Source organism: Apis dorsata, unplaced genomic scaffold (genome assembly GCF_000469605.1).
Source record: "Apis dorsata unplaced genomic scaffold, Apis dorsata 1.3 scaffold_256, whole genome shotgun sequence".
NCBI classification, from domain to species: domain Eukaryota; kingdom Metazoa; phylum Arthropoda; class Insecta; order Hymenoptera; family Apidae; genus Apis; species Apis dorsata.
Window position 1 is genome coordinate 2,127,470 of NW_006263534.1, and position 23,247 is coordinate 2,150,716.

A 23,247-nucleotide genomic window follows, 5' to 3' on the forward strand; every position below is an offset into this window, starting at 1 on the left:
AATTTTTATTAATAAGTTAAAATCTTGAAATTTTAGTCTTTAAACTCTTTGTAAACAATATATCATGAAAAATTAACTTTTTAATTCAATTGATCAAAATTTATTTCAAATGCAAAAAAATTTTCATTATATTTATTAATATCTTTGAAAGTTCGTACCTATTTCACGAGTCAAGATGCAATAATGGAAAGGATTTCCACTGTAACCTTGAATGCACGTACATGCAGGACGATGATTAATAACTTTACATTCTGTGTTCGTGCCACAAGTGCCTAGACAAGGATCTTGACATTTGGAGCAAATGCAACTCAATATGGATGGACAATCTGTATCAACGACACATTCAGGTCGACAGCCTTCATAGGGATTACCAATATAATCGGGCAAACAGGAGCACGAGCCTACACCATTTTGTTCTTTGCATATCGCATTAAACCCGCATGGAGATGGAGTACATGGAGAAAGATTTTCAGGGATAGCTAGAAAGTTGCAAAACAAATAATAAAAGTATTGAAGGAAAAAAATTATTAAATTATCTTGTAATTATAATCAAAGATTTTAATTGCTCAATATTGCTTTTTAAGTCGAAGTTTGAACGACAAAGAGAAACGAAAATCTTTGATGAATAAAATAGAAAGATTGAAAAAAAAAACGAAAAAATATTTTGAATCTTACATGGTCTAAGTATACATTGTGTGAAAGGATCGCCAGTATAGTCATTGGGACAAACACACATAGGTGTATGACTGACAACACGACACTCAGCATTAACTCCACAAGATCCAAGACAAGGATTTTTGCATTTCTGATTCATGCAGGCCAAATCACTAGGACATTCGCTATTACTAATACATTCTGGTTTACAATTAGGAGGAACGCCTACAAATTCTGGTGAACAGGAACAAGAGGGTGAATTGTTGACAACTCTACATTGAGAATTGGGCCCGCATGGAGAGGGTTCGCATGGATTTTGTGGTACTGTAGGCTCTGGTGCTAAAAATATATTATGAATTATATTTTTGCTTGGAGAAAAATTTTGTTGAAAGCTAAAGAAACAGATCTTACGTTGTAGAATACATCGCACGAAAGGATCCCCTGTAAATCCGGGCAAACAACTGCATATGGGATTATGATTGACGACGTTGCAGATTGTACTGAATCCGCAAGAACCAGGACAAGGATTTACACATTTTTGATTACTACAAGCTTCTGATAAAGGACAATCAGAGCTGACTGTGCACTCTGGTCGACAAGCAGGTGGTGCACCGAGGTATCCTGCTACGCAGGAACAAACTGGTTGTTGATTGATCACTCGACAGACACTGTTTGGTCCGCAGGGTGAAGGTGAACAAGGGTTCCTTGGTATGGTATCTGTCACAATATGATAGACATTCAGAGGAATGTATAAGCATTTTAAACATATATAGAAATAAAAATCAGCTAATTTATTGTAAAATTCGATTAAAAATTATATAAAATTAGGAAAACTTTGAACTGCTATAACTTTGAAAATAATGATCTTTAGTCAATGAAAAAAAGTCATTAGAAGAAGCAGCAGAAGATATCATCATTTTCAATGGCATGAATTCCTCTATTTTTTGAATGAATATAGATAAGAAAATTTTTAGTTTTGTATTTTTTATGTGAAAAATAATACCTTGAAGAACAATGCATTGAACGAATGCATTTCCAATCATACCACTAGGACAAGTGCACATAGGTATATGATTATACACCAAACACTCTGCATTTCGACCACAGATACCAGGGCAAGGATTGACACACTTGTTTCTCACGCAAGCTCGATTCTGGGGGCAATCTGTGTTCAATACACATTCTGGTCGACAACCTACGTAAGGATCACCCTGATATTCTGCCAAACATGTACAAACACCATCGTTGCATTGCGCGTTTGGACCACAAGGTGATGATGCACAAGGGTCAACGACAGTTGGTTCAGCTGTGAAACGAATAAATGTATGATTCTTCGCAAATCTCTTACACGTTTTCAACTTTTTTAAATTTCTTACTTGGTCTAGGAGCAGGATAACAATTGCTGAAAGGATCACCAGTGTATTGTTCGGGACAAGTGCATACTGGCACGTGATTGTAAACCGTGCATAAGGATGTAACGCTACAAGATCCTTGACAAGGATCTCTGCATTTCTCGTTCGTGCAAACAAGATTCATGGGACAGTCGGAGTTGACACGACATTCTGGTCGACAGGTCGGTGGAGATCCAATGTACCTTGGTAAACAGGAACAAGAAGGTGTGCCACCAATATTTCTGCATTCCGCGTACATGCCACACGGAGATGGCATGCACGGATCTTTGGGAGCCAAGTCAAAGTCATTCTTGGGCGATTCTAAAATTTATTTGTAACATTATTGCGTGATGAGGCGATATGAAGCAATTTATATGGATTTGCTAGAAGGTAGTCAATCTTAGGCGATTCTAAATGATGAACTGTGGCAATTGAAGCAATTCATATGAATTTACTAAGCTGAATAATACTCTATAAAGCTTGAATATGCACAAGATGAGAAGTGAATCAATTTTTCATGATTGAAACTATCTTAAAATTATTAACTATAGAGAATATTTTGGAATTATGAATCTTGATGAAACGATATGTAGCCAATGTGTTCATAATTGAAGCAATGAATGTTTAACATCTAATTTAAGGCGATTCATATGGATTTGTTTGAATCCAACTGAATTAAAACTCGCAACTAAAGGATTGAAGAGTTTGATGATCGATGATCAAGCGAATATCACAGAAATATTCTTACGTGGAGCGGGGAAACATTTGACGAACGGGTCACCGGTATATCCAATATTGCAGATGCATATAGGGCTGTGGTTGATCACCTTGCATTGTGTGTTGATACCGCACGAGTTCACACAAGGGGACCTGCATCTCTTATCGATGCACGCAAGTTCTCTTGAGCATTCGCTATTCACCACGCACTCAGGTCGACAGTTTGGCGGGGTTCCAATGAAATTTGCCAAGCAGGTGCACACAGCGTGCTCGTTCACGGTTCGACATTGACTATTTGGTCCGCATGGGGATGGGTTACAAGGGTCTGACTCTTTTGTGGTAGCTGTTCGGGGGAAAGTCAGATTAAACAGCCTAAATATGCGTAAAATTGTGTCTATAGTCTGTAATACGAGATTGCGGATGTGTGTATTTGTGTAAAAATTAATTCTTCTTGTTGAAAACTCTACGTTTATTTTCTATTCTAATCTTTTAAAACTAAAATCTATAAAAAAAATAATTAATTTATTGTAAAACAACTTTTGAGAAATATTATGGAAATTATGAAGCATGTTATCTATTTTACATGAAAAAAATAATGAAAAGTTTATCAAGCTATGATTAAAAAAAATAAAAGAGATTTGTCAGGTAAAATTTTTCAAAAATTCTTGCTAATATTATGATTATAGAAACTTTGTATCTTAAGCCATGATTATATTTAAAGATATATCCTCGATTTGACTACGTAAAATATTTAACAAAAAGAATTAACTTTCACAAAACCATCGCATCTCCAATTTTCGAATCTGTATTACACATTACTACTGTATTAAGCATGGTGCTCGTTAAGCTATTTGTGCGACAATTCTAAAAAGATTTATCAATCTTCTACCAATAATCTAACCGGTGACATCGGTTGCAAAACATGAGGCAAAATGAAATCTTACGGGGCACAGAAACCAGGGTACAATAGTTGAACGGATTGCCCGTGTATCCAGGGTTGCAAGAACACGCTGGAATGTGATTGATCGTTTCGCAACGGGCTTGCAATCCACAGGTTCCTGGGCAGGGATCTCTGCACTTGAGGCCCATGCAGGCCATCATCTTGGAACAATCGGAATTTTGCGTACATTCGGGTCTGCATCCTTCGTATGGGTCACCAATGTAGTCTTGAAGACAGGAACAGGAACCGACGCCATTGCTCTCGCGACAGATCGCGTTGGTACCACATGGGGAAGGCTCGCATGGTTTCCTAATGTCTAGGGGTATATCTGATCGGAAAGAGAAACACTTTCACTTATATTTAATCAGGTCATGCAATGATGGTTGGTCAAAGCTTGTGCAATGGTATGAATATTCGTCGAATCTAATCATTTTTTACGAATGAATGATCGAGGATAAGCGGAAGCTTGAATAAACAGCAAGCATTCGAACGCTTGCGAATGGGTAATTGTTTCAGCAGTAAGATTTCAATGTTTTTGATCGTTTTGATTGAAATTGATATTTTCGCTTTAGCGTTGGGTGTTATTGGGTGTTTTTTGGGTCGTGATTTGGTGCGTGTTTCTGTGGGCTATTGTTTTCTAAACATTTATTAGCGTTTGGGTTTTATTAAAGGGTATTAATCTTATTAATTAATTAATTTTTCTTATATGTACTTCTTAATAAGCGTGTCTCCGGGGTCAGTCTTAATCACTTAGTCAGGGATGCAAGCTCGCTATCGCTTTTTAGGGATTAATATTTTCCGTGTCCAGGGTAACGAGGGTGCTTCATACAGGAAACGCATAGGGTTTTAATGTTTTTCCATCGCAGAAATATTCAAGGAAGCGATAAAAATAAATTGTCATCCAGGGCGGTCTTTCGGGTATCAATTTCAAAGCGTTATATAATTGGATCGGGAATGGTCAATGCGTGCAAAATTCTTTCCATTCGAGGGGATGAATTAGTTATCGAGTATCATTTAAAGTGAGTGCAATTAGAGCCTATATATACTCCATAGGCCCCGCCACCATCCTAACACATACATTTCATTCATGGTTATTCTCTCATAAGTGTGGGGTTTTCGAAGGCGTGCTCTTCTTGAATAGGGTCGTTAATCGCAGAGGGATGATTATGCAATTATCAATCATCTTTTCAACGTGCATGTTGATAATGGCCCCGCCACCATCGTGACTAATTTTGTCATCGATTTTGAATTTGTTGTTTAAGGGCCTCTTCTCCTTTCTTTTTTCTTTTTTTTTTCTTTTTTTTTCATCGAAAAAAATACATGGATACATTTGTTAGGATATGAAACGATAATGTTAACAAAGATTCGAGGAAGCACTTACCTGTTTTTCGCCTGCATGCAACTGGCGATATTCGCAACGAGAAGAAAAAAGAAAGAAAAGAAACGAAAAATTCTTTCTCTTTGCATGTGTACTCACCCTTGACGACCGGCTCACAAGTGCTGAACGGATTTCCGGTGTAACCTTCCGCGCAAGCGCACACCGCATGATGATTCACTACCGAACACTGAGCATTCGAACCGCACAAACCGATACACGGATCACGACACTTCTTTTGCATACACGCTAAATGCGGCGGACACTCCGGATTGATCGTACACTCAGGCCTACAATTAGGCGGAACACCGATGTAATTCGCTATACACGAACAAGCTGGACTGTCACCTCGCACTTGACACTCTGCGTTCGGTCCACATGGCGATGGTTGACATGGATTGGTTGGCGCTGGTGATTGCTCTGTGATCAAAAAAAACGACATTCGTAAGTAAAGAAAAAAATTTAAATATTGGATTATTCGTAATAAATAATGAATTTAATAAAAAATAATTGAATTTATTGTGATTTTCTTCCTACAGAATCATATAGGAGATAGAAAGTGAAAAGTGAAAAGTGAAAAAGTGATATATGGAGTGGCAAAAAGTGAGTGATAAGTGAGTGATGTAAACTAATAATTTAAATAAGTAAATGTATAAGAAAACTTACTGGGCATCAGGTAGCATCTGGAAAATGGATCGCCAGTGTGTCCTTCTGAACAACTGCATATCGGATTGTGATTGACCACTTGACACTTAGTGTTCTGGCCACAAGTGCCTGGGCAAGGATCTTGACATTTATTACCAAGACACGCTTGTGTCAATGGACACTCGGCACTCACTACGCATTCTGGTCTACAGGCAGGAGGATTACCGATGAAATCACTTTGGCAAGAACAAACTGCATGATCGTTCACCACTCTGCAGATGCTGTTTGGACCGCAAGGAGACGGTGTACATGGTTGTATTCTTGGCTCTGATGGATTAATATTCGATTAATATCATCGTTAAAAGTATTCGTCGATATAAAAGAATGTAAAAAGATTTACCTTCGATTACATGTGGTCGACAGAGTGTGAATGGATCTCCACTGGTACCAGGAAGACAGCTGCACATGGGAATATGATTAACTACGTCACATTTTGCACTGGTTCCACACGTGCCCTCGCATGGATCTACGCAGTAATGATTGACACACGCTTTCACTCGAGAACAATCCGAGTTCATAGTGCATTCTGGACGACAGTACGAGTATGGATCGCCGAAATAATTTGAAAGACACGTGCAAATTCCTTCGTTGCACTCTGCGTTTGGTCCACAAGGCGATGGATTGCATAGATCTTCGGATGGCTTTGGTTGTTCTACAAAGCAAATTTGAATTCATATATGGATTCAATTTTTTTTATAAATAAATAAAAATAAAAGAATTCAATAATCACCTATTATTGGAGAGCATAATGAGAAAGGATCACCAGTGAATCCTGGTTGACACAGACACACAGGAATATGATTCTGCACCCTACAATTTGCATTTTCTCCACAGGATCCGATACAAGGATCTCTACACTTTTCTGAGATGCAAGCTTGATTTGAAGCGCAATCTGTGTTAACGACACACTCTGGACGACAATTTGGTGGAAGACCTATATAGTTCTTCAAGCAAGAGCAAGCAGCCTGATCACCAATTACTCTGCACTCTGCGTAAAGACCACACGGATTTGGGGTGCAAGGATCCACTGGTGGTGGTGGTGCAACTAAAAGAATTGCACAATTTTTAATATTTTTTCTTTTCATAAAATAAAAATAATTTTATAACTTAATTTTATAATTTTAAAAATTATCTAAAGTAATTACCTGGTTGAAGATAACATCTAGAGAAAGGATCTCCTGTAGTTCCTTGTGGACAACTGCATAGCGGATTGTGATTGATCACTCGGCAATTAGCACCCACTCCACAAGTTCCAGGACAAGGATCAGTACACTTGTACTTGTAGCAAGCTCTATTCTGAGGACACTCCGAGTTCACGACACACTCAGGCTTGCAATTAGGTGGCAAACCGACGAAAGATTCTTGACAGGTGCACACAGCTTGATCCTTCACTGCTCTGCACAAACTATTAGGTCCACAAGGGGATGGATTGCAAGGATCGATGACAGTAGGCTCTGTTTCTCGACTGATCGGTAAATTGCAAATGTTGAAGGGATCTCCCACATAGCCAGGTTGACAAGTGCATGTTGGAATGTGATTAATGACAGAACATTGAGCTTGGATCCCGCATACTCCTGGACAAGGATCTTCGCACTTGTTGCGAACACAAGCTTTGTTGGTTGGACAGTCTGAACTCAGAATACACTCTGGTTGGCAGCCTTCGTAGGGATTTCCATGGTAGTCGTCGATGCAAATGCATGCACCTACGTTGTCACGTTGTTGGCAAATTGCGTTTGGACCGCAAGGTGAAGGTTCGCATGGATTGATGGGTTCTTCTGTAATTTACGATATGGAATAGATCGAGTAAAAATTTTCCTGAATTTTAAAATGTAAAGATTCATGATTTATTTATGGCGATATAAACTTACTTTCCAACTCGATGCACTGGACGAAAGGATTTCCTGTATAATCAACTTGGCATGAGCAAGTGACAGCATGATTGACAACCAGACATCTAGCATTTTCTCCACAGGATCCTGGACAAGGGTCTGTGCACTTTGAGTTTATGCAGGCCTTGTCTGAAGGACAGTCAGGATTTATCAAACACTCTGGGCGACAAGATGGCGGAGTTCCAATGTAAGTAGGGAGACAAGAACAGGATGGATAACCATTTACATTTTGACATTGAGCATTTGGCCCACAGGGTGAAGGATTGCAAGGATCTCCTGTGTCTTTGGAATCTGGTGGTACTGTAAAAAAATACAAATAACGAAATTTAGAATTCTCTAAGTAATAACGATTAAAAAATAAAATTGAAAATAAAATTAGCAGAATATTTAATCAAATCATCCAAAGTTTCTCACGTGGAATATCATAACAGCTCTTGAACGGATCTCCAGTTTGACCAGAAAGACAACTACAGATTGGCGAGTGATTGATCACTTCACACCTGGCGTTCAAACCGCAAGAACCCAAGCAAGGATCCGTGCACTTGTTATTCACGCAAGCACGAGTGGGTGGACATTCTGAACTGACCACGCACTCTGGTCTGCAGGATGGTGGAGATCCAAGATATCCTTGGAGACAAGAACATACTGCATGATTCTCAATGTTGCGACACTGGCTGTTTGGTCCGCACGGTGAAACGGGTAAGCATGGATCCTTTGAAGATTCTGGGACTAAAATAAATTTTATTGTATATTATATATTGTATATAATATAGAGATAGAATACATTATTTAGAAATTGAAATTTTTTTCTAAAATAAGATATTTACCATGTGGTTGTTCACGACAACTAACGAATGGATCTCCAATGTATCCAGCTAGGCAAGAACACACAGGAATATGATTCACGACATCGCAAATTGCGTTCTGTCCACAAGTTCCAGGACAAGGATCTTTGCACTTGTTTCTCAGACAAGTCTTATCGCGTGGACATTCTGAATTTAAGATGCATTCTGGTCGACAAGCTTCGTATGGATTGCCAATGTATTCTGGTAGACACTCGCAGTCACCATTTTTGCATATTGCGTTTGGTCCACATGGTGATGGATTACATGGGTCGCTAACAGTTGGCATAGTTGCTAAAAGAAGAATTAATTTATTTATTTAGATATATTGATCTATAAACATTTTTCTTCATGATCGTGTTAATATAGAATTAATATGAATAAGAAATGTATCATCTTACTTGGAGGAATCACTCTGCATTGTGCGAATGGATCACCAGTGAAACCCTCCATACATGTGCAAACAGGGATATGATTAACCACATGACATTGTGCATTGACACCGCATGAACCTGGACAAGGATCTTTACATTTCTGATTCATACAAGCAAGATGACTCTTGCATTCAGAGCTCAAAATGCATTCTGGTCTACATTCTGGAGGAACACCGATGTAATCTGGTAAGCAAGAACACGCTGGATTTCCGGATATAATTTGACAGAGAGAATTCGGACCACATGGTGATGGACTGCAAGATGGTGGCCGTTCAGTCGATGGAATATCTGGAACTGTCAAATGAATATTTTATATTAAATTCTTCTATCTTTTTAATAAAATAATTCAAAATAAATAGAATTATTCTCACTAGGCGAGCACTGGAAGAATGGATCTCCAGTAAATCCAACAGGACAGGTACAAATAGGATTGTGATTCTTAGTGGTGCAAAGTGCTCTCACTCCACAAGTATTCGGGCATGGATCAGTGCATTTCTTGTTCAAACAAGCCAAATGAGGTGGACATTCAGCGTTTACCACACATTCTGGTCTACAATTTGGCGGAATTCCTCTGTATTCCGGAAGACACGTGCAAACAGCTTGACCATTCACCTCGCGACATTTACTGTTCGGTCCACAGGGTGATGGTGAGCATGGATCTAATGGAATTCCTAAAAATGAATAATCAAATAAGTAATCTTTTGTTCAAATTATATTCCAATATAAATATTAAATATATATAATGGAACTTACTTGTCGTTTCTCTTATTTCGCATGCAAAGTATGGATCTCCCGTGTATTCTGGAGGACAAGTGCATACTGGAACGTGTTGCTGGACGTTACAGATGGATAACGTGCCACAAGTGTTTGGACAGGGATCGGTACACTTGAAACCAACGCAAGCCAATTGCGGTGCACAATCGTTGCTCGATTCGCACTCTCTGTGGCATCCCTTTTCATTATCATAGGGATCTCCAATAAGATCTGGTGGACATGCACAGGCTCCAGCACCATTTCTTTCACGACATTGAGCATTTGGACCGCATGGATTCGGAGAACATGGATTTGCTACGCTTATGTCCGTTGCTAAATACAATACAGTAAAGATTTAAGATTAAACAAACTATGTTATAATATGAAAAATGATCCAATATCAAAGTCTTACTTGGTGGAGGTGTCAAGACACAACGAACACTAGCATCTCCCTCGTATCCCTCAGGACAAGTGCAAATAGGAACATGATTCTGAACCGAGCATCTGGCCATTTCCCCACAAGCTCCAATACAAGGATTTTTGCACCTCTGGTTTATACAAGCAGCCGAATGGAAGCAATCCGAGTTATCAACGCATTCTGGTCTACAATTTGGAGGACGACCGATAAAGTTCAACAGGCAGGAGCATGCAGGCTGAGAACCAATCACTCTGCATTGAGAATTAGGTCCGCAAGGATTAGGTGAGCATGGATTTCCAAGATCCTTGAACGGTGGCTGTGTCGCGTTGGACCTAGTACACTGAACAAGTGGATCACCAGTGTATCCATTCGTACAAGTGCAAATGGGATTGTGATTCACCGTCAGACATTTCGTGTTCAATCCACAGGAACCTGGACAAGGATCCGCACACTTGTTCTCGATGCAAGCTTTGTTCTGAGAACACTCAGAGCTCACTATACATTCTGGTCGACATGTAGGAGGAACACCGACGAATCCTGGTTGACAAAGACACACCGCATGTCCATTGTGCACGCGACAGTTGCTATTCGGTCCACAAGGCGATGGTTCACAAGGATTGAGCGGTAATGGTTCTGGTGTCACTTCTATTCCAGTGCAAGCGTTGAAAGGATCTCCAGTGAAACCAGGTAAACAGGTACAGGAAGGAGCATGATTGATCACTCGACATGTTGCTCCTTGTCCACAAGTGCCAGGGCAAGGATTCACGCATTTGTTGTTCAAACAAGCCTTGCTGCGATCGCAGTCTGTGTTCGTGACACATTCTGGCCTGCATCCTGTGTACGGGTCGCCGATGTATTCTGGAAGGCAAGTACAAGATCCGACACCGTTTCGCTCGTTGCAGATCGCGTTCGCTCCGCATGGGGATGGATTGCATGGTGTACGAGGTTGCTCGGTTGTAGTGGGTTCTGAAAATTTAAAAATTGTAAAATTTGAAAATTTTTTAATTTATAAAATAAATCTTAATTATGAAACGGTAATATAACACATTTAAAATAGTTTCATACCTTCCATTATAGGCACGCATTCGGTGAATGGATTGCCAGTGTATCCAGTGTTGCAAATACAAACAGGATTATGTTTCACGACGTTACAATAAGTGTTTACTCCACAAGAGCCTGGACAAGGATCCACGCATTGTTCGTTCTGGCAGGCAAGATTTCCAGGACATGCTTCGTTGATGACACATTCCGGTCGACAATTCGGTGCTCTGCCCACATAATTCGGTAGACAAGAACATGCTGGGAAACCGTCGATCACACGACACTGAGAATTCGGTCCACACGGTGATGGAATGCATGGATTGCCACTCGGTTCCGATCCAGGTTGCTTTCCTTCCGCTTTAAAAAATATTTTAATTAGAAAAAATATATGTACTATTTAAAATAAATAACACAAAACTAAAAATCTTACGTTCTTTAACACATCCAAAGAAGGGATCTCCGGTGTATCCAGACGTGCAACTGCACACCGGATTGTGATTGATGACCTGACAGTCAGCATTTTGGCCACAAGTCCCTGGGCATGGATCTCTGCATTTTTGATCGATGCAAGCCGTGTTCTGAGTGCAATCTGTACTAACGACACATTCTGGTCTACATTGTGGAGGATTACCAACGTAATTTGGTTGACAGGAACAAACTGCATGATTATCGATCACGCGACAATTGCTATACGGACCACATGGAGATGGTTGGCATGGGTCACCAGGCAGTGGTGTTACTGCAATTGATTAAAATAACGTTTATGAAAAAATAAGGATAAATAATCTAAGGATTAGAATATACATCTTTTACTTATATCGATTAACATCAACTTACCAGGTGGTATGTGGCAAGATTTCAGAGGATCTCCAGTGTAACCAGAGAGACAGCTGCACGAGGGTTGATGATTGATCACTTGGCACTGAGCATTTATACCACAAGCACCCACGCATGGATCCTTGCATTTGTTATTTATACAGGCTTTCGTGTGAACACAATCTGAATTTTGAACACATTCTGGTCTACATCCTTCATAAGGATCTCCAGTGTAGTCGGGTAAACAGGTACACGAGCCAGCTCCGTTTCGTTCTTTGCAAACTGCATTTGCACCGCACGGAGATGGATCGCATGGCAGTGGTACAGGGAATGTAACTGTAAAAGAAACAATAATCAATTGATATATATTTTTATACTTCAAAATTCCTTAATACATTCCTAATAATAGCAAGAACCAAAATTAATTAAAAGATTTTTACCTTTACTACATCCAGAGAATGGATCCCCCTCGTAACCCTCATAACATTGGCACATGGGACGATGATTATGCACGGTGCAATTGGTATTGAAACCACAAGAACCAACGCAAGGATCCACGCACTTTTTCTGAACACAAGCGAGATAATTTGGACAGTCTTGATGTATCAGACACTCGGGTCTGCAATTCGGTGGTGCGCCAAACATTCCGCTAATACACGTGCAAACAGGATGATCTTCCTGCACGCGACACTCGGCGTTCGGGCCACAGGGTGATGGCAGACAAGGATTCTTTGGACTTGGCAGTGGTATATCTACGAAAAAAAAGAATATACTTTGTTGCATAGAATAATTTAAGAAATTTAATTAAAATAAAAGAAAGAAATTACCTTCTTTAACACAATGTGAGAAAGGATCACCGAGATATTCTGGAGGACAACTGCAAATGGGATTATGATTGACGACTTGACACAAAGCGTTTTGCCCACAAAGACCAGGACAAGGATCTCCACATTTCTGGCCGATGCACGCCAAATGTGCAGGACATTCTGAGCTGACTAAACATTCTGGACGACAAGATGGCGGTGATCCATGGTATCCTGGACTACACGAACAGACTGCACGATCGTTCATCATGCGACAAATGCTGTGTGGTCCGCAAGGTGATGGCATGCAAGGATTCTGAGCTGGGAGTACTGCAAGATTCAATTTTAAATTTCAATTTTAGATAAATTCTACTAATAATTGAAACTCATCCGATTCAATAATAATTACGAGGAGATTCAATAATAATTACTGACCAGATTTTTCGGCTTTACAAGAATCAAATGGATCCCCAGTATAGCCAGGCAAACAAGAGCAAACCGGCACGTGATCGATTACTTCACATTTTGCATTGGAACCACAGACACCTGGACAAGGATCCCTGCAATGCTGATTGAAGCAGGCGAGATGATTGTCGCAATCTTGATTCACAACGCACTCCGCTTCACAACCGTCTATATATGGATTTCCAATAAATGGTGGAACACACTTGCATTTGGGGACACCGTGTTCCTCGACACAAATAGCATTCTTTCCACATGGCACCAATAAACAAGGCTCGAATACGTCACTTGGAGGTACTGGATAATAAATTTTTTTTAAAGAAATTTCTTTATCATAAATATTCTATTCTGAATAATTAGAGCAATGGTTAGGCAACTAATCTAATTGGTTAATTCTTTTTAATTTCCACGTTATTATTTTTTTTTTTCATTACTTTTAATTGGTTTTAAATGCTCACCTGCACAGCTCTGGTAAGGATTTCCAACAGTGTGCTCCGGACAATAGCAAGGAGGCACTCTACTCGAATCGCATGCAGCACCCAGACCACAAGTATTAGGATTACATTGATCAGATTTAGGTATACATCCTCTGATTGTATTTGGACTCTCGATGTATCCTGGCAGGCAAGTACACTTTGCTAAACCGTTGTTCAGTATCGTGCATTGAGTATTAGGTCCACAAGGAGACGGTTCGCAAGGATTGTTGGGGAGCGTGCAGGGAGAATCAGGAGGATTTCCTTCGTATCCTGGTAAACAGAAGCATCTCACTTGTCCTGATATCACGCGGCAACCGGAATTGACACCACACAAATTTTCTCGACATTGATCTCCCTCTGGTACTGAATAAGAAATTTTTAAATTTTCCATTAAAAATTTGAATTATCATTTTCAATTTTAATTTAACACAACCATTTTTTATATTTGCTTGCACGAGATAATTCATGTTTCGAAACGATAAATCGTTTTAAGAAAGAAAGAATTATATTTGAAAATCTTACTGCATTGCTCGAAAGGATTTCCAGTCAATCCCTTAGGACAAAAGCATATCGGATTGCCATTATCGTTCTCGCACATCGCGTCCAAACCGCAAGGGTTTGGAACACATGGATCCGTGGTCACTGGCGTGCAACCAACGTAAGGTTTTCCTTGGAATCCGAGCAAGCATTTGCATTGTGCTTGATGGTTCTCCGGATAACAACTCGCGTTCAGACCGCAATCGGTCTTCAGGCAAGGGTCGATGCACTTCCGGTTGAGACGGTCGCAAAATTTATATGATGGACAATCCTCGTTGTATTGACACACGTTTCTACCTTCTTCCTCTGGAATGAATGAAATTTTATTTTTGATATTAGATTATATTATTATTTTGATATTAAAAGTCAAAAATTATTATTCGTTTTTACGATTTTATATTTATATTGGAATATTAAAACGCGAATATTTCATTAATACTATCTTCAAATAATATTGAATACTTTATTCTATCATTTTTTAAATACTTTCAAAAAATCTGTACAATTTAATTTGATAACACAAATATTTATAACGATACATAGATATATTAAAACTAATTGGAAAAACGAAATTAAGAAGTAAGAGTAATCCATAATGAAAAATTAAATACCTGGTTCACAGTAATTGAATCCATTCCCATGATAACCATCCTCGCAGCTGCAATCCGCGCGGTGATTGGTGTTAACGCAGATCGCGTTTTGGGCGCAAGGATTCCAAACGAGGCACGGTTCCTGACAAGTGCCCTCAATGCATGCCTCTGTCAGCGGGCAATCTTTGTGGATAGTGCAACCCGCTAAGGAAAGATTGAGAAAAAAGCCCGTATAGCCCCGAGAAAGGGTGCAATGGTATAAAAATAAGGGTGGTAAGGCTCCCTGTGTCGAGTGTAATTGCTCAGGTGAATCAGTCATTGTATGAAACACGGTGTACTTTATCTTTTATGTATCTTTTATGTGCGAAGATCGATATTGATGTTAAAGTATCGTGTTGAACGATTTTTATATAGGTTTAGAAAAGATTAAAGATTTGGATATTGAATGAAAGATATAATTGAGAATCGTGGAAATATTTGTGTGAAGAATAAAGTGAAATTAAAATTGCACGTCGCAATATGCAATATGTACAATACATACATATTTACAGGACGAGTTAAATGAACGCTGTAAAAAATAGGTAAAAAATGGAAGATCGAAATTAGATGCTCGATCTTGTACGAACCTTTCACGCAAGTATACGTCGCTGGATCGCACTCCATTCCTGGTGGACAATAAGGACAGTTTGTCTCGTTTGTCACCTCTGAGAAAATTGAAAAAAAAGAAAAGATTTATTTTGTGAAAATTATTATCTTTGAAATAATAAAAAGAGGATGCAAATGATTTTTATTTAAATTTTTGTGGGTATCAAATGATAAAAGTTTAATTCTGCAAAGATTAAATTTTCAAAAATTGATTGATAATTTTTATGAATTGATTTCTATCGTTTTCTTTGCACATTTTATTGCATCCAATTTTTCTTTCTTCTTTAAATTTTGTATATCTGATTTAATTTTATTTAAATATTCTACCTTTCACGCAAACAGGTCTGTGATCTTGGACATGGCAGATTTCCACGAAGTCACATGGATTGTGAACAGTGCACGGATTCAGACATTGATCGTTTATGCAGGCCAATTGAGAGAGACAGTCGTCATGCGTTTTGCATTTGGTATCTGATGAAACGAATGTATATTAGAAGCTCAAAATAACTCGTCCACGTGAGTAATTTCAAATTTAACTTTTCAGTAAAAAAAAAAAAAAAACTTAAAATTTATTCATTGATCGTATGACTCGATGATTTCTCTAAATGAAATTTTCAAATGACATATATGTAAAAAAAATTATACACATATATCTAAATAAAAAAAACTAATAAAACAATATAACTAATACACAATAATAAACACAGAAAAAAATACGTAGATATATAATAATTTTTTTCTAAAACATATAATGGTTCTTGTGTTATATGTGTAAAGCCCAGAAATAGTCGTTAGTTTTACTACTTTTAAAGGAAACATTTTGTTAAACATTTACAAATTATTATTTCTATAGTTAAAAAAAAAATATATATATCGTTTTAAAAATAAATGTAAATCATAAAGAAAATTTTCTCGACAGTTTCCTTTAAAATTCCTTGGACTCCACAAAAAAAAATTACAATTAATTGCTACATATATAGATAAGCAAGAAGAAAACGTGCAGAGGCGCAAAATACAATAATATACAACATGCAAAAGAGCTACAAAATGCAGCAGGTCCATGTCTGCATTGGATCGCAACATTGAATTGTAATCATTACTTATATGTATTATGTATGTATTTAACAAATGTTTTATTTAACGTTCCTATGAAAAATCGTTCAATGACCACATATCATGATCGTAAATTTACGATCTATCGATCACAAAAATAATGAAAAAAAATTTTCCAGAATTGGTTGCCCCCAATTTTTATCTGGATGTATACTTTCACCTGGATGATATCACACTGGATAATGTTTGTCGAAACATATAGAACACGAGAACAACACATTTACTATGAGACTCCCGACGAGAAAGATCTTTTACCTGGGAGTATGCAACAATAAGGTGTACTCTGACTCCTTAGATTGAAGCACACAAGCCGTTGACACGTGCCGTTCAAACAGATTTTACATTCAGAACCATTGACGACAGTTTGATTGCAAAGTCCTAGAGTTATTATAGGTACTGTTAGAGTAGTGTATGATTCAGTGGTAAATGGTTCTAACTCTGTAATGTATAGTTCTGTTGTTGAAAGTTGTTCCGTGGAATATTGCAGTGTGGTTTGTGGATACATCGTCGAATATTGCTGAGTTGTAGGTAGTTTGGTAATACTTTCAGTCGTTGAAAATTGTTCCGTTGAATACTGTATTGTTGATTTTTCTGTTGCTATTGTGATCGGTGATTGTTCAGTAAAATGCTTGCTAATTGTAGAAGATTGTTCTGTAGAAATTTCCGTAGAATATTGNATTGTCTGAGGTTGTTCCGTAGAATATTGTTCAGTTGTAGATTGTTTAGTAATATACTCAGTTGTTGGAAGTTGTTCTGTTGAATATGATATTGTGGTCGGCGGTTGTTCAGTAAAATGTTTGCTAATTGTAGCAGATTGTTCTGTAGAAATTTCCGCAGAATATTGTAGAGTTGTCTGAGGTTGTTCCGTGGAATATTGTTCAGTTGTAGATTGTTTAGTAATATACTCAGTTGTTGGAAGTTGTTCTGTTGAATATGATATTGTGGTCGGCGGTTGTTCAGTAAAATGTTTGCTAATTGTAGCAGATTGTTCTGTAGAAATTTCCGCAGAATATTGTAGAGTTGTCTGAGGTTGTTCCGTGGAATATTGTTCAGTTGTAGATTGTTTAGTAATATACTCAGTTGTTGGAAGTTGTTCTGTTGAATATGATATTGTGGTCGGCGGTTGTTCAGTAAAATGTTTGCTAATTGTAGCAGATTGTTCTGTAGAAATTTCCGCAGAATATTGTAGAGTTGTCTGAGGTTGTTCCGTGGAATATTGTTCAGTTGTAGATTGTTTAGTAATATACTCAGTTGTTGGAAGTTGTTCTGTTGAATATGATATTGTGGTCGGCGGTTGTTCAGTAAAATGTTTGCTAATTGTAGCAGATTGTTCTGTAGAAATTTCCGCAGAATATTGTAGAGTTGTCTGAGGTTGTTCCGTGGAATATTGTTCAGTTGTAGATTGTTTAGTAATATACTCAGTTGTTGGAAGTTGTTCTGTTGAATATGATATTGTGGTCGGCGGTTGTTCAGTAAAATGTTTGCTAATTGTAGCAGATTGTTCTGTAGAAATTTCCGCAGAATATTGTAGAGTTGTCTGAGGTTGTTCCGTGGAATATTGTTCAGTTGTAGATTGTTTAGTAATATACTCAGTTGTTGGAAGTTGTTCTGTTGAATATGATATTGTGGTCGGCGGTTGTTCAGTAAAATGTTTGCTAATTGTAGCAGATTGTTCTGTAGAAATTTCCGCAGAATATTGTAGAGTTGTCTGAGGTTGTTCCGTGGAATATTGTTCAGTTGTAGATTGTTTAGTAATATACTCAGTTGTTGGAAGTTGTTCTGTTGAATATGATATTGTGGTCGGCGGTTGTTCAGTAAAATGTTTGCTAATTGTAGCAGATTGTTCTGTAGAAATTTCCGCAGAATATTGTAGAGTTGTCTGAGGTTGTTCCGTGGAATATTGTTCAGTTGTAGATTGTTTAGTAATATACTCAGTTGTTGGAAGTTGTTCTGTTGAATATGATATTGTGGTCGGCGGTTGTTCAGTAAAATGTTTGCTAATTGTAGCAGATTGTTCTGTAGAAATTTCCGCAGAATATTGTAGAGTTGTCTGAGGTTGTTCCGTGGAATATTGTTCAGTTGTAGATTGTTTAGTAATATACTCAGTTGTTGGAAGTTGTTCTGTTGAATATGATATTGTGGTCGGCGGTTGTTCAGTAAAATGTTTGCTAATTGTAGCAGATTGTTCTGTAGAAATTTCCGCAGAATATTGTAGAGTTGTCTGAGGTTGTTCCGTGGAATATTGTTCAGTTGTAGATTGTTTAGTAATATACTCAGTTGTTGGAAGTTGTTCTGTTGAATATGATATTGTGGTCGGCGGTTGTTCAGTAAAATGTTTGCTAATTGTAGCAGATTGTTCTGTAGAAATTTCCGCAGAATATTGTAGAGTTGTCTGAGGTTGTTCCGTGGAATATTGTTCAGTTGTAGATTGTTTAGTAATATACTCAGTTGTTGGAAGTTGTTCTGTTGAATATGATATTGTGGTCGGCGGTTGTTCAGTAAAATGTTTGCTAATTGTAGCAGATTGTTCTGTAGAAATTTCCGCAGAATATTGTAGAGTTGTCTGAGGTTGTTCCGTGGAATATTGTTCAGTTGTAGATTGTTTAGTAATATACTCAGTTGTTGGAAGTTGTTCTGTTGAATATGATATTGTGGTCGGCGGTTGTTCAGTAAAATGTTTGCTAATTGTAGCAGATTGTTCTGTAGAAATTTCCGCAGAATATTGTAGAGTTGTCTGAGGTTGTTCCGTGGAATATTGTTCAGTTGTAGATTGTTTAGTAATATACTCAGTTGTTGGAAGTTGTTCTGTTGAATATGATATTGTGGTCGGCGGTTGTTCAGTAAAATGTTTGCTAATTGTAGCAGATTGTTCTGTAGAAATTTCCGCAGAATATTGTAGAGTTGTCTGAGGTTGTTCCGTGGAATATTGTTCAGTTGTAGATTGTTTAGTAATATACTCAGTTGTTGGAAGTTGTTCTGTTGAATATGATATTGTGGTCGACGGTTGTTCAGTAAAATGTTTGCTAATTGTAGAAGATTGTTCTGTAGAAATTTCCGTAGAATATTGTAGAGTTGTCTGAGGTTGCTCCGTGGAATATTGTTCAGTTGTAGATTGTTTAGTAATATACTCAGTTGTTGGAAGTTGTTCTGTTGAATATGGTATTGTAATCGTTGCTTGTTCAGTAAAATGCTTGCTAATTGTAGAAGGTTGTTCTGCAGAAATTTCCGTAGACTATTGTAGAGTTGTCTGAAGTTGTTCTGTGGAATATTGTTCAGTTGTAGATTGTTTAGTAATATACTCAGTTGTTGGAAGTTGTTCTGTTGAATATGGTATTGTGGTCGGCGGTTGTTCAGTAAAATGTTTGCTAATTGTAGATTGTTCCGTAGAAGTTTCCGTAGAATGTTGTAGTGTTGTCTGAGGTTGTTCCGTGGAATATTGTAGTGTAGTCTGTGGATATTCCATGGAATATTGTTCAGTTGTAAATTGTTCGGTAATGTATTCAGTCGTTGGAAGTTGCTTTGTTGAATACTGTATGGTTGTTGATTTTTCTGTTGAATATGGTATTGTGGTCGGTGATTGTTCGGTAGAATATTGCTCAGTTGTCGAAAAAATATGAGTAGAAAGTTCAGTTGTCGAGGATTGTTGAATAATATGTTGCGTAGTTGTTAAAGATATTTCTTTTGGATATTCTGTTGTTGTTCGAGATTCTTCTGTGGAATATTCTTGAGATATTGAAGGTATTTCAGTAGAATATTCAATTGTTGAAGGCAATTTTGTAGAATATTCAGTTGAAGGTAACTCTGTAAAATATTTAGTTGTTGGAGGCAGTTCTGTGGAATATTTCTGAGTTGTGGAAGGCAGTTTAGTTGAATATTCAGTTGTTGAGAACAATTCTGTAAAATATTCAGTTGTTGTAGGTAGTTCAGTAGAATATTTAATTGTTGAAGGCAATTCTGTAGAATATTCAGTTGAAGACAGTGTTGTAGAGTATTTAGTTGTTGAAGGCAGTTCAGTAGAATATTCAATTGTTGTAGGCAGTTCAGTAAAATATTCGGTTGGAGGCATTTTTGTAGAGTATTTACTTATTGGATAAAATTCTGTTGTTAAAAGTTGTTCCGTAGAGTATTCAGGCATTAAAAATTGCGTAGAATGTTGTATAGTTGTTACAGGCATTTCTGTTGAATATTGTGTTGTATATTGTGTTGTTAGTGGTTGTTCTGTGGAATATTGTTCAGTTATTAGAGGGAAATGCGTAGAAAATTCAGTTGTTGAGGATTTTTGTGTAGTTGTTGAAGTCATTTCTGTTGATTGTTGTGCTGTTGTTGGTGATTGTTCTGTAATATATTGCTCAGTTGTTGAAGGAACTTCTGTTAAATATTGTGTGGTTTGTAGCTGTTCTGTGAAATATCGTTCAGTTGTTGGAACCTTTTCTGTAGAATATACAATTGTCGAGGGTTGTTGTGTTGAATATTGTATAGTTGTCGAAATCTCTTCTGTCGTTGATTGTCGTTCAGTAGAATATTCTTGCGTTGTTGAATATTGTTCCGTCAAAAATTCTGTTACAGATTTTTCAGTAGATCGTTCAGTTTCTGAGGGTTGTTCCATAGAATATTGTGTAGTTGTTCCCACTTTCTCTGTAGTGAATTGTCCCATTGGTGACAATGGTTTTGTAGCATATTGTTCCGTAATTTGAGGCAACTCCGTGAACTGTTTAATCGTCGTTTTATGTTTCAAAGGATACTGTGCCGTCACAGTAATCAATGTTACGCTTTCTGTCGTCTCTAAATTCTCAGTAACCATCTCGGTACTAGTTTCTTCAAACCTGACATTCTGAGTAGAACTACTTTCACTAGATATATTAATAAATTCCGTAGTAACTTTTGGCATTTCCGTAGTATATTCATTTATATATATCGGAGTAACTGTAAATACTTCTCCCGATTTTGGTATAGTGGCGTTTTCCGAAGGATAAACAGGGGTGACTATATGAACTTTACTTGGTTCAGTTACTTTACTGCTTATAGTCGGTAATCTACTCAATTCCGTGGTAAACGTCATTTCATTAGTCGAAATGTATTCTGTACCATAAGTATAAGATACAGAAGTAGTTTCATTACCCATCTCGATACCACCTACAGTCGGAACAACTTCGGTAGTCGTCTGAAAAATATCTTTAACAGTAGATACTTCTGAAAAACTAGTTGTACTCTCCATACTTTCAGCACTTGTCGTCGTGATGGTTCCACGATCATATGTTATTGTCGTGGACAAAATCGATTCACTCGTCGTGAATGTGGGAGTACTTTCTTCGACGATAGAAGTTTCAGCGACTACTTGAGTCGTGGACTCGGTACTCGAATACGAAATTGTTGTACTTTCTTCGCTTTGAACTGTTGAGGTATACGCTACTATTCCTGGTGTCGTACGTTCGAAAACAGAGGTTGTTCGCATAGTTGTGGTGTCTGTGTGATCGTGTTCGTTGCAACAAACAGGCCTGTGCGCTTTAACCAGGCATCGAACTGCCACAGGACAGTGGTCGATGCAAGGATCAGTGCAGGATCCTAGGACACAGGCTTTTGTGTCGCTGCATTCGTCATCGGACTCGCAGAAATGTTCGGTCGTGTGGTGGACTGCGGATACAATAGAATATAAACAGGTGAAGAATATAAAAGGTGAACGAGGCCAAAAGAAGTCGAGTAGCTCGAGTCAAAGAGGCGGCTGAAACGTTCTCAAGCATTTTCATTCTCTCTCGATTACGCTAATAACTACGATCCATCGTTTACTGGCTTACTCCAAGTAAAAAAAAAAAAAGATCTACGAATTATTAGGATTAAGTTAAGCATGCTCGCGCAATAAATAGACAAGCTATCGATCAGAAATGTATATATATATAATCGATTAAGTCTTTACAGAGACAGATGTAACGGGAAAAAAAAAAAATAATCGTTGAACAGTGAGGACATAGGAGAGTATAGGTAATCGGAATGATGAACAGTTGTATCTGTGGCATTTGGAACCTGAAACGTTTTTTATATATTTTCCATTCAGACAACGGAATAAAGAAATGACGAACAATTTCACTTAAAAAAAAAGAAATCAACATCGATCAAAAATTAATTTTTTCGAAATATCCGCTGTCTGAACGTTCTGAGAAACCTGAAAAGTAGCAATCGGTATGTTTGGTGTATAGTATAACAGTATAATCACAGTATATATATATATATATATATTAGCCGAGTAAGAATCGTAGACAAGAATCGTGAACCAAATTTGGTGAATATTAGGAAAAAAAAAAAAAAAAAAAAAGAAGAAGTGTCAAAGAACTATATGTATATAAGATGTATATAACTATATATATATATATAAGATATCATAAAAAAAAAAAAAAGAAAGTGGAGCGAGACAGATCTATGTAGAAGAACGAGAGTGCGAGTGAGAGCGAATAGAGAGAATAGAGAGAGTGAGATAGGTGGTGAGAAATGGTGTTTACCTTTCATGCATCCGTATTTAATATCTGGCACAAAGCCGGGGGGACAGAACTTGCAGATAGGCTTGTGCTCCTCCACGTAACAGGGGGCATCAGCCGGACAGGTGGAGTTTCTGCATGGGTCCACGCAGCGATAGTTGCGGCACGCCAAGTCTGGA

General features: G+C 37.8%; 1 protein-coding gene across 1 annotated transcript in view; it reads right to left on the bottom strand.

Moving 5' to 3' along the window:
* LOC102671488 overlaps positions 1-23,247 on the bottom strand; it is a 113,114-nt gene that overhangs the window by 45,988 nt on the left and 43,879 nt on the right. Inside the window, exons 43-84 of the mRNA XM_031510745.1 lie at positions 23,093-23,242; positions 19,916-22,232; positions 19,670-19,774; positions 19,403-19,531; positions 19,157-19,261; positions 18,890-19,018; positions 18,473-18,745; positions 18,206-18,334; positions 17,960-18,064; positions 17,693-17,821; positions 17,354-17,548; positions 16,857-17,194; positions 15,816-15,959; positions 15,470-15,547; positions 14,865-15,047; positions 14,239-14,559; positions 13,699-14,079; positions 13,214-13,537; positions 12,803-13,108; positions 12,416-12,727; positions 11,997-12,311; positions 11,590-11,898; positions 11,184-11,516; positions 10,113-11,084; positions 9,701-10,033; positions 9,319-9,618; positions 8,915-9,241; positions 8,499-8,807; positions 8,086-8,400; positions 7,651-7,971; positions 6,928-7,557; positions 6,513-6,827; positions 6,123-6,434; positions 5,744-6,049; positions 5,180-5,497; positions 3,707-4,030; positions 2,794-3,105; positions 2,031-2,366; positions 1,658-1,960; positions 1,066-1,371; positions 676-993; positions 159-479 (exon numbers count right to left, since the gene is read on the bottom strand). Of these exons, the coding sequence (XP_031366605.1) occupies positions 159-479; positions 676-993; positions 1,066-1,371; positions 1,658-1,960; positions 2,031-2,366; positions 2,794-3,105; positions 3,707-4,030; positions 5,180-5,497; positions 5,744-6,049; positions 6,123-6,434; positions 6,513-6,827; positions 6,928-7,557; positions 7,651-7,971; positions 8,086-8,400; positions 8,499-8,807; positions 8,915-9,241; positions 9,319-9,618; positions 9,701-10,033; positions 10,113-11,084; positions 11,184-11,516; positions 11,590-11,898; positions 11,997-12,311; positions 12,416-12,727; positions 12,803-13,108; positions 13,214-13,537; positions 13,699-14,079; positions 14,239-14,559; positions 14,865-15,047; positions 15,470-15,547; positions 15,816-15,959; positions 16,857-17,194; positions 17,354-17,548; positions 17,693-17,821; positions 17,960-18,064; positions 18,206-18,334; positions 18,473-18,745; positions 18,890-19,018; positions 19,157-19,261; positions 19,403-19,531; positions 19,670-19,774; positions 19,916-22,232; positions 23,093-23,242 (14,088 nt within the window). The remainder of the gene's footprint in view (positions 1-158; positions 480-675; positions 994-1,065; positions 1,372-1,657; positions 1,961-2,030; positions 2,367-2,793; positions 3,106-3,706; positions 4,031-5,179; positions 5,498-5,743; positions 6,050-6,122; positions 6,435-6,512; positions 6,828-6,927; positions 7,558-7,650; positions 7,972-8,085; positions 8,401-8,498; positions 8,808-8,914; positions 9,242-9,318; positions 9,619-9,700; positions 10,034-10,112; positions 11,085-11,183; positions 11,517-11,589; positions 11,899-11,996; positions 12,312-12,415; positions 12,728-12,802; positions 13,109-13,213; positions 13,538-13,698; positions 14,080-14,238; positions 14,560-14,864; positions 15,048-15,469; positions 15,548-15,815; positions 15,960-16,856; positions 17,195-17,353; positions 17,549-17,692; positions 17,822-17,959; positions 18,065-18,205; positions 18,335-18,472; positions 18,746-18,889; positions 19,019-19,156; positions 19,262-19,402; positions 19,532-19,669; positions 19,775-19,915; positions 22,233-23,092; positions 23,243-23,247) is intronic.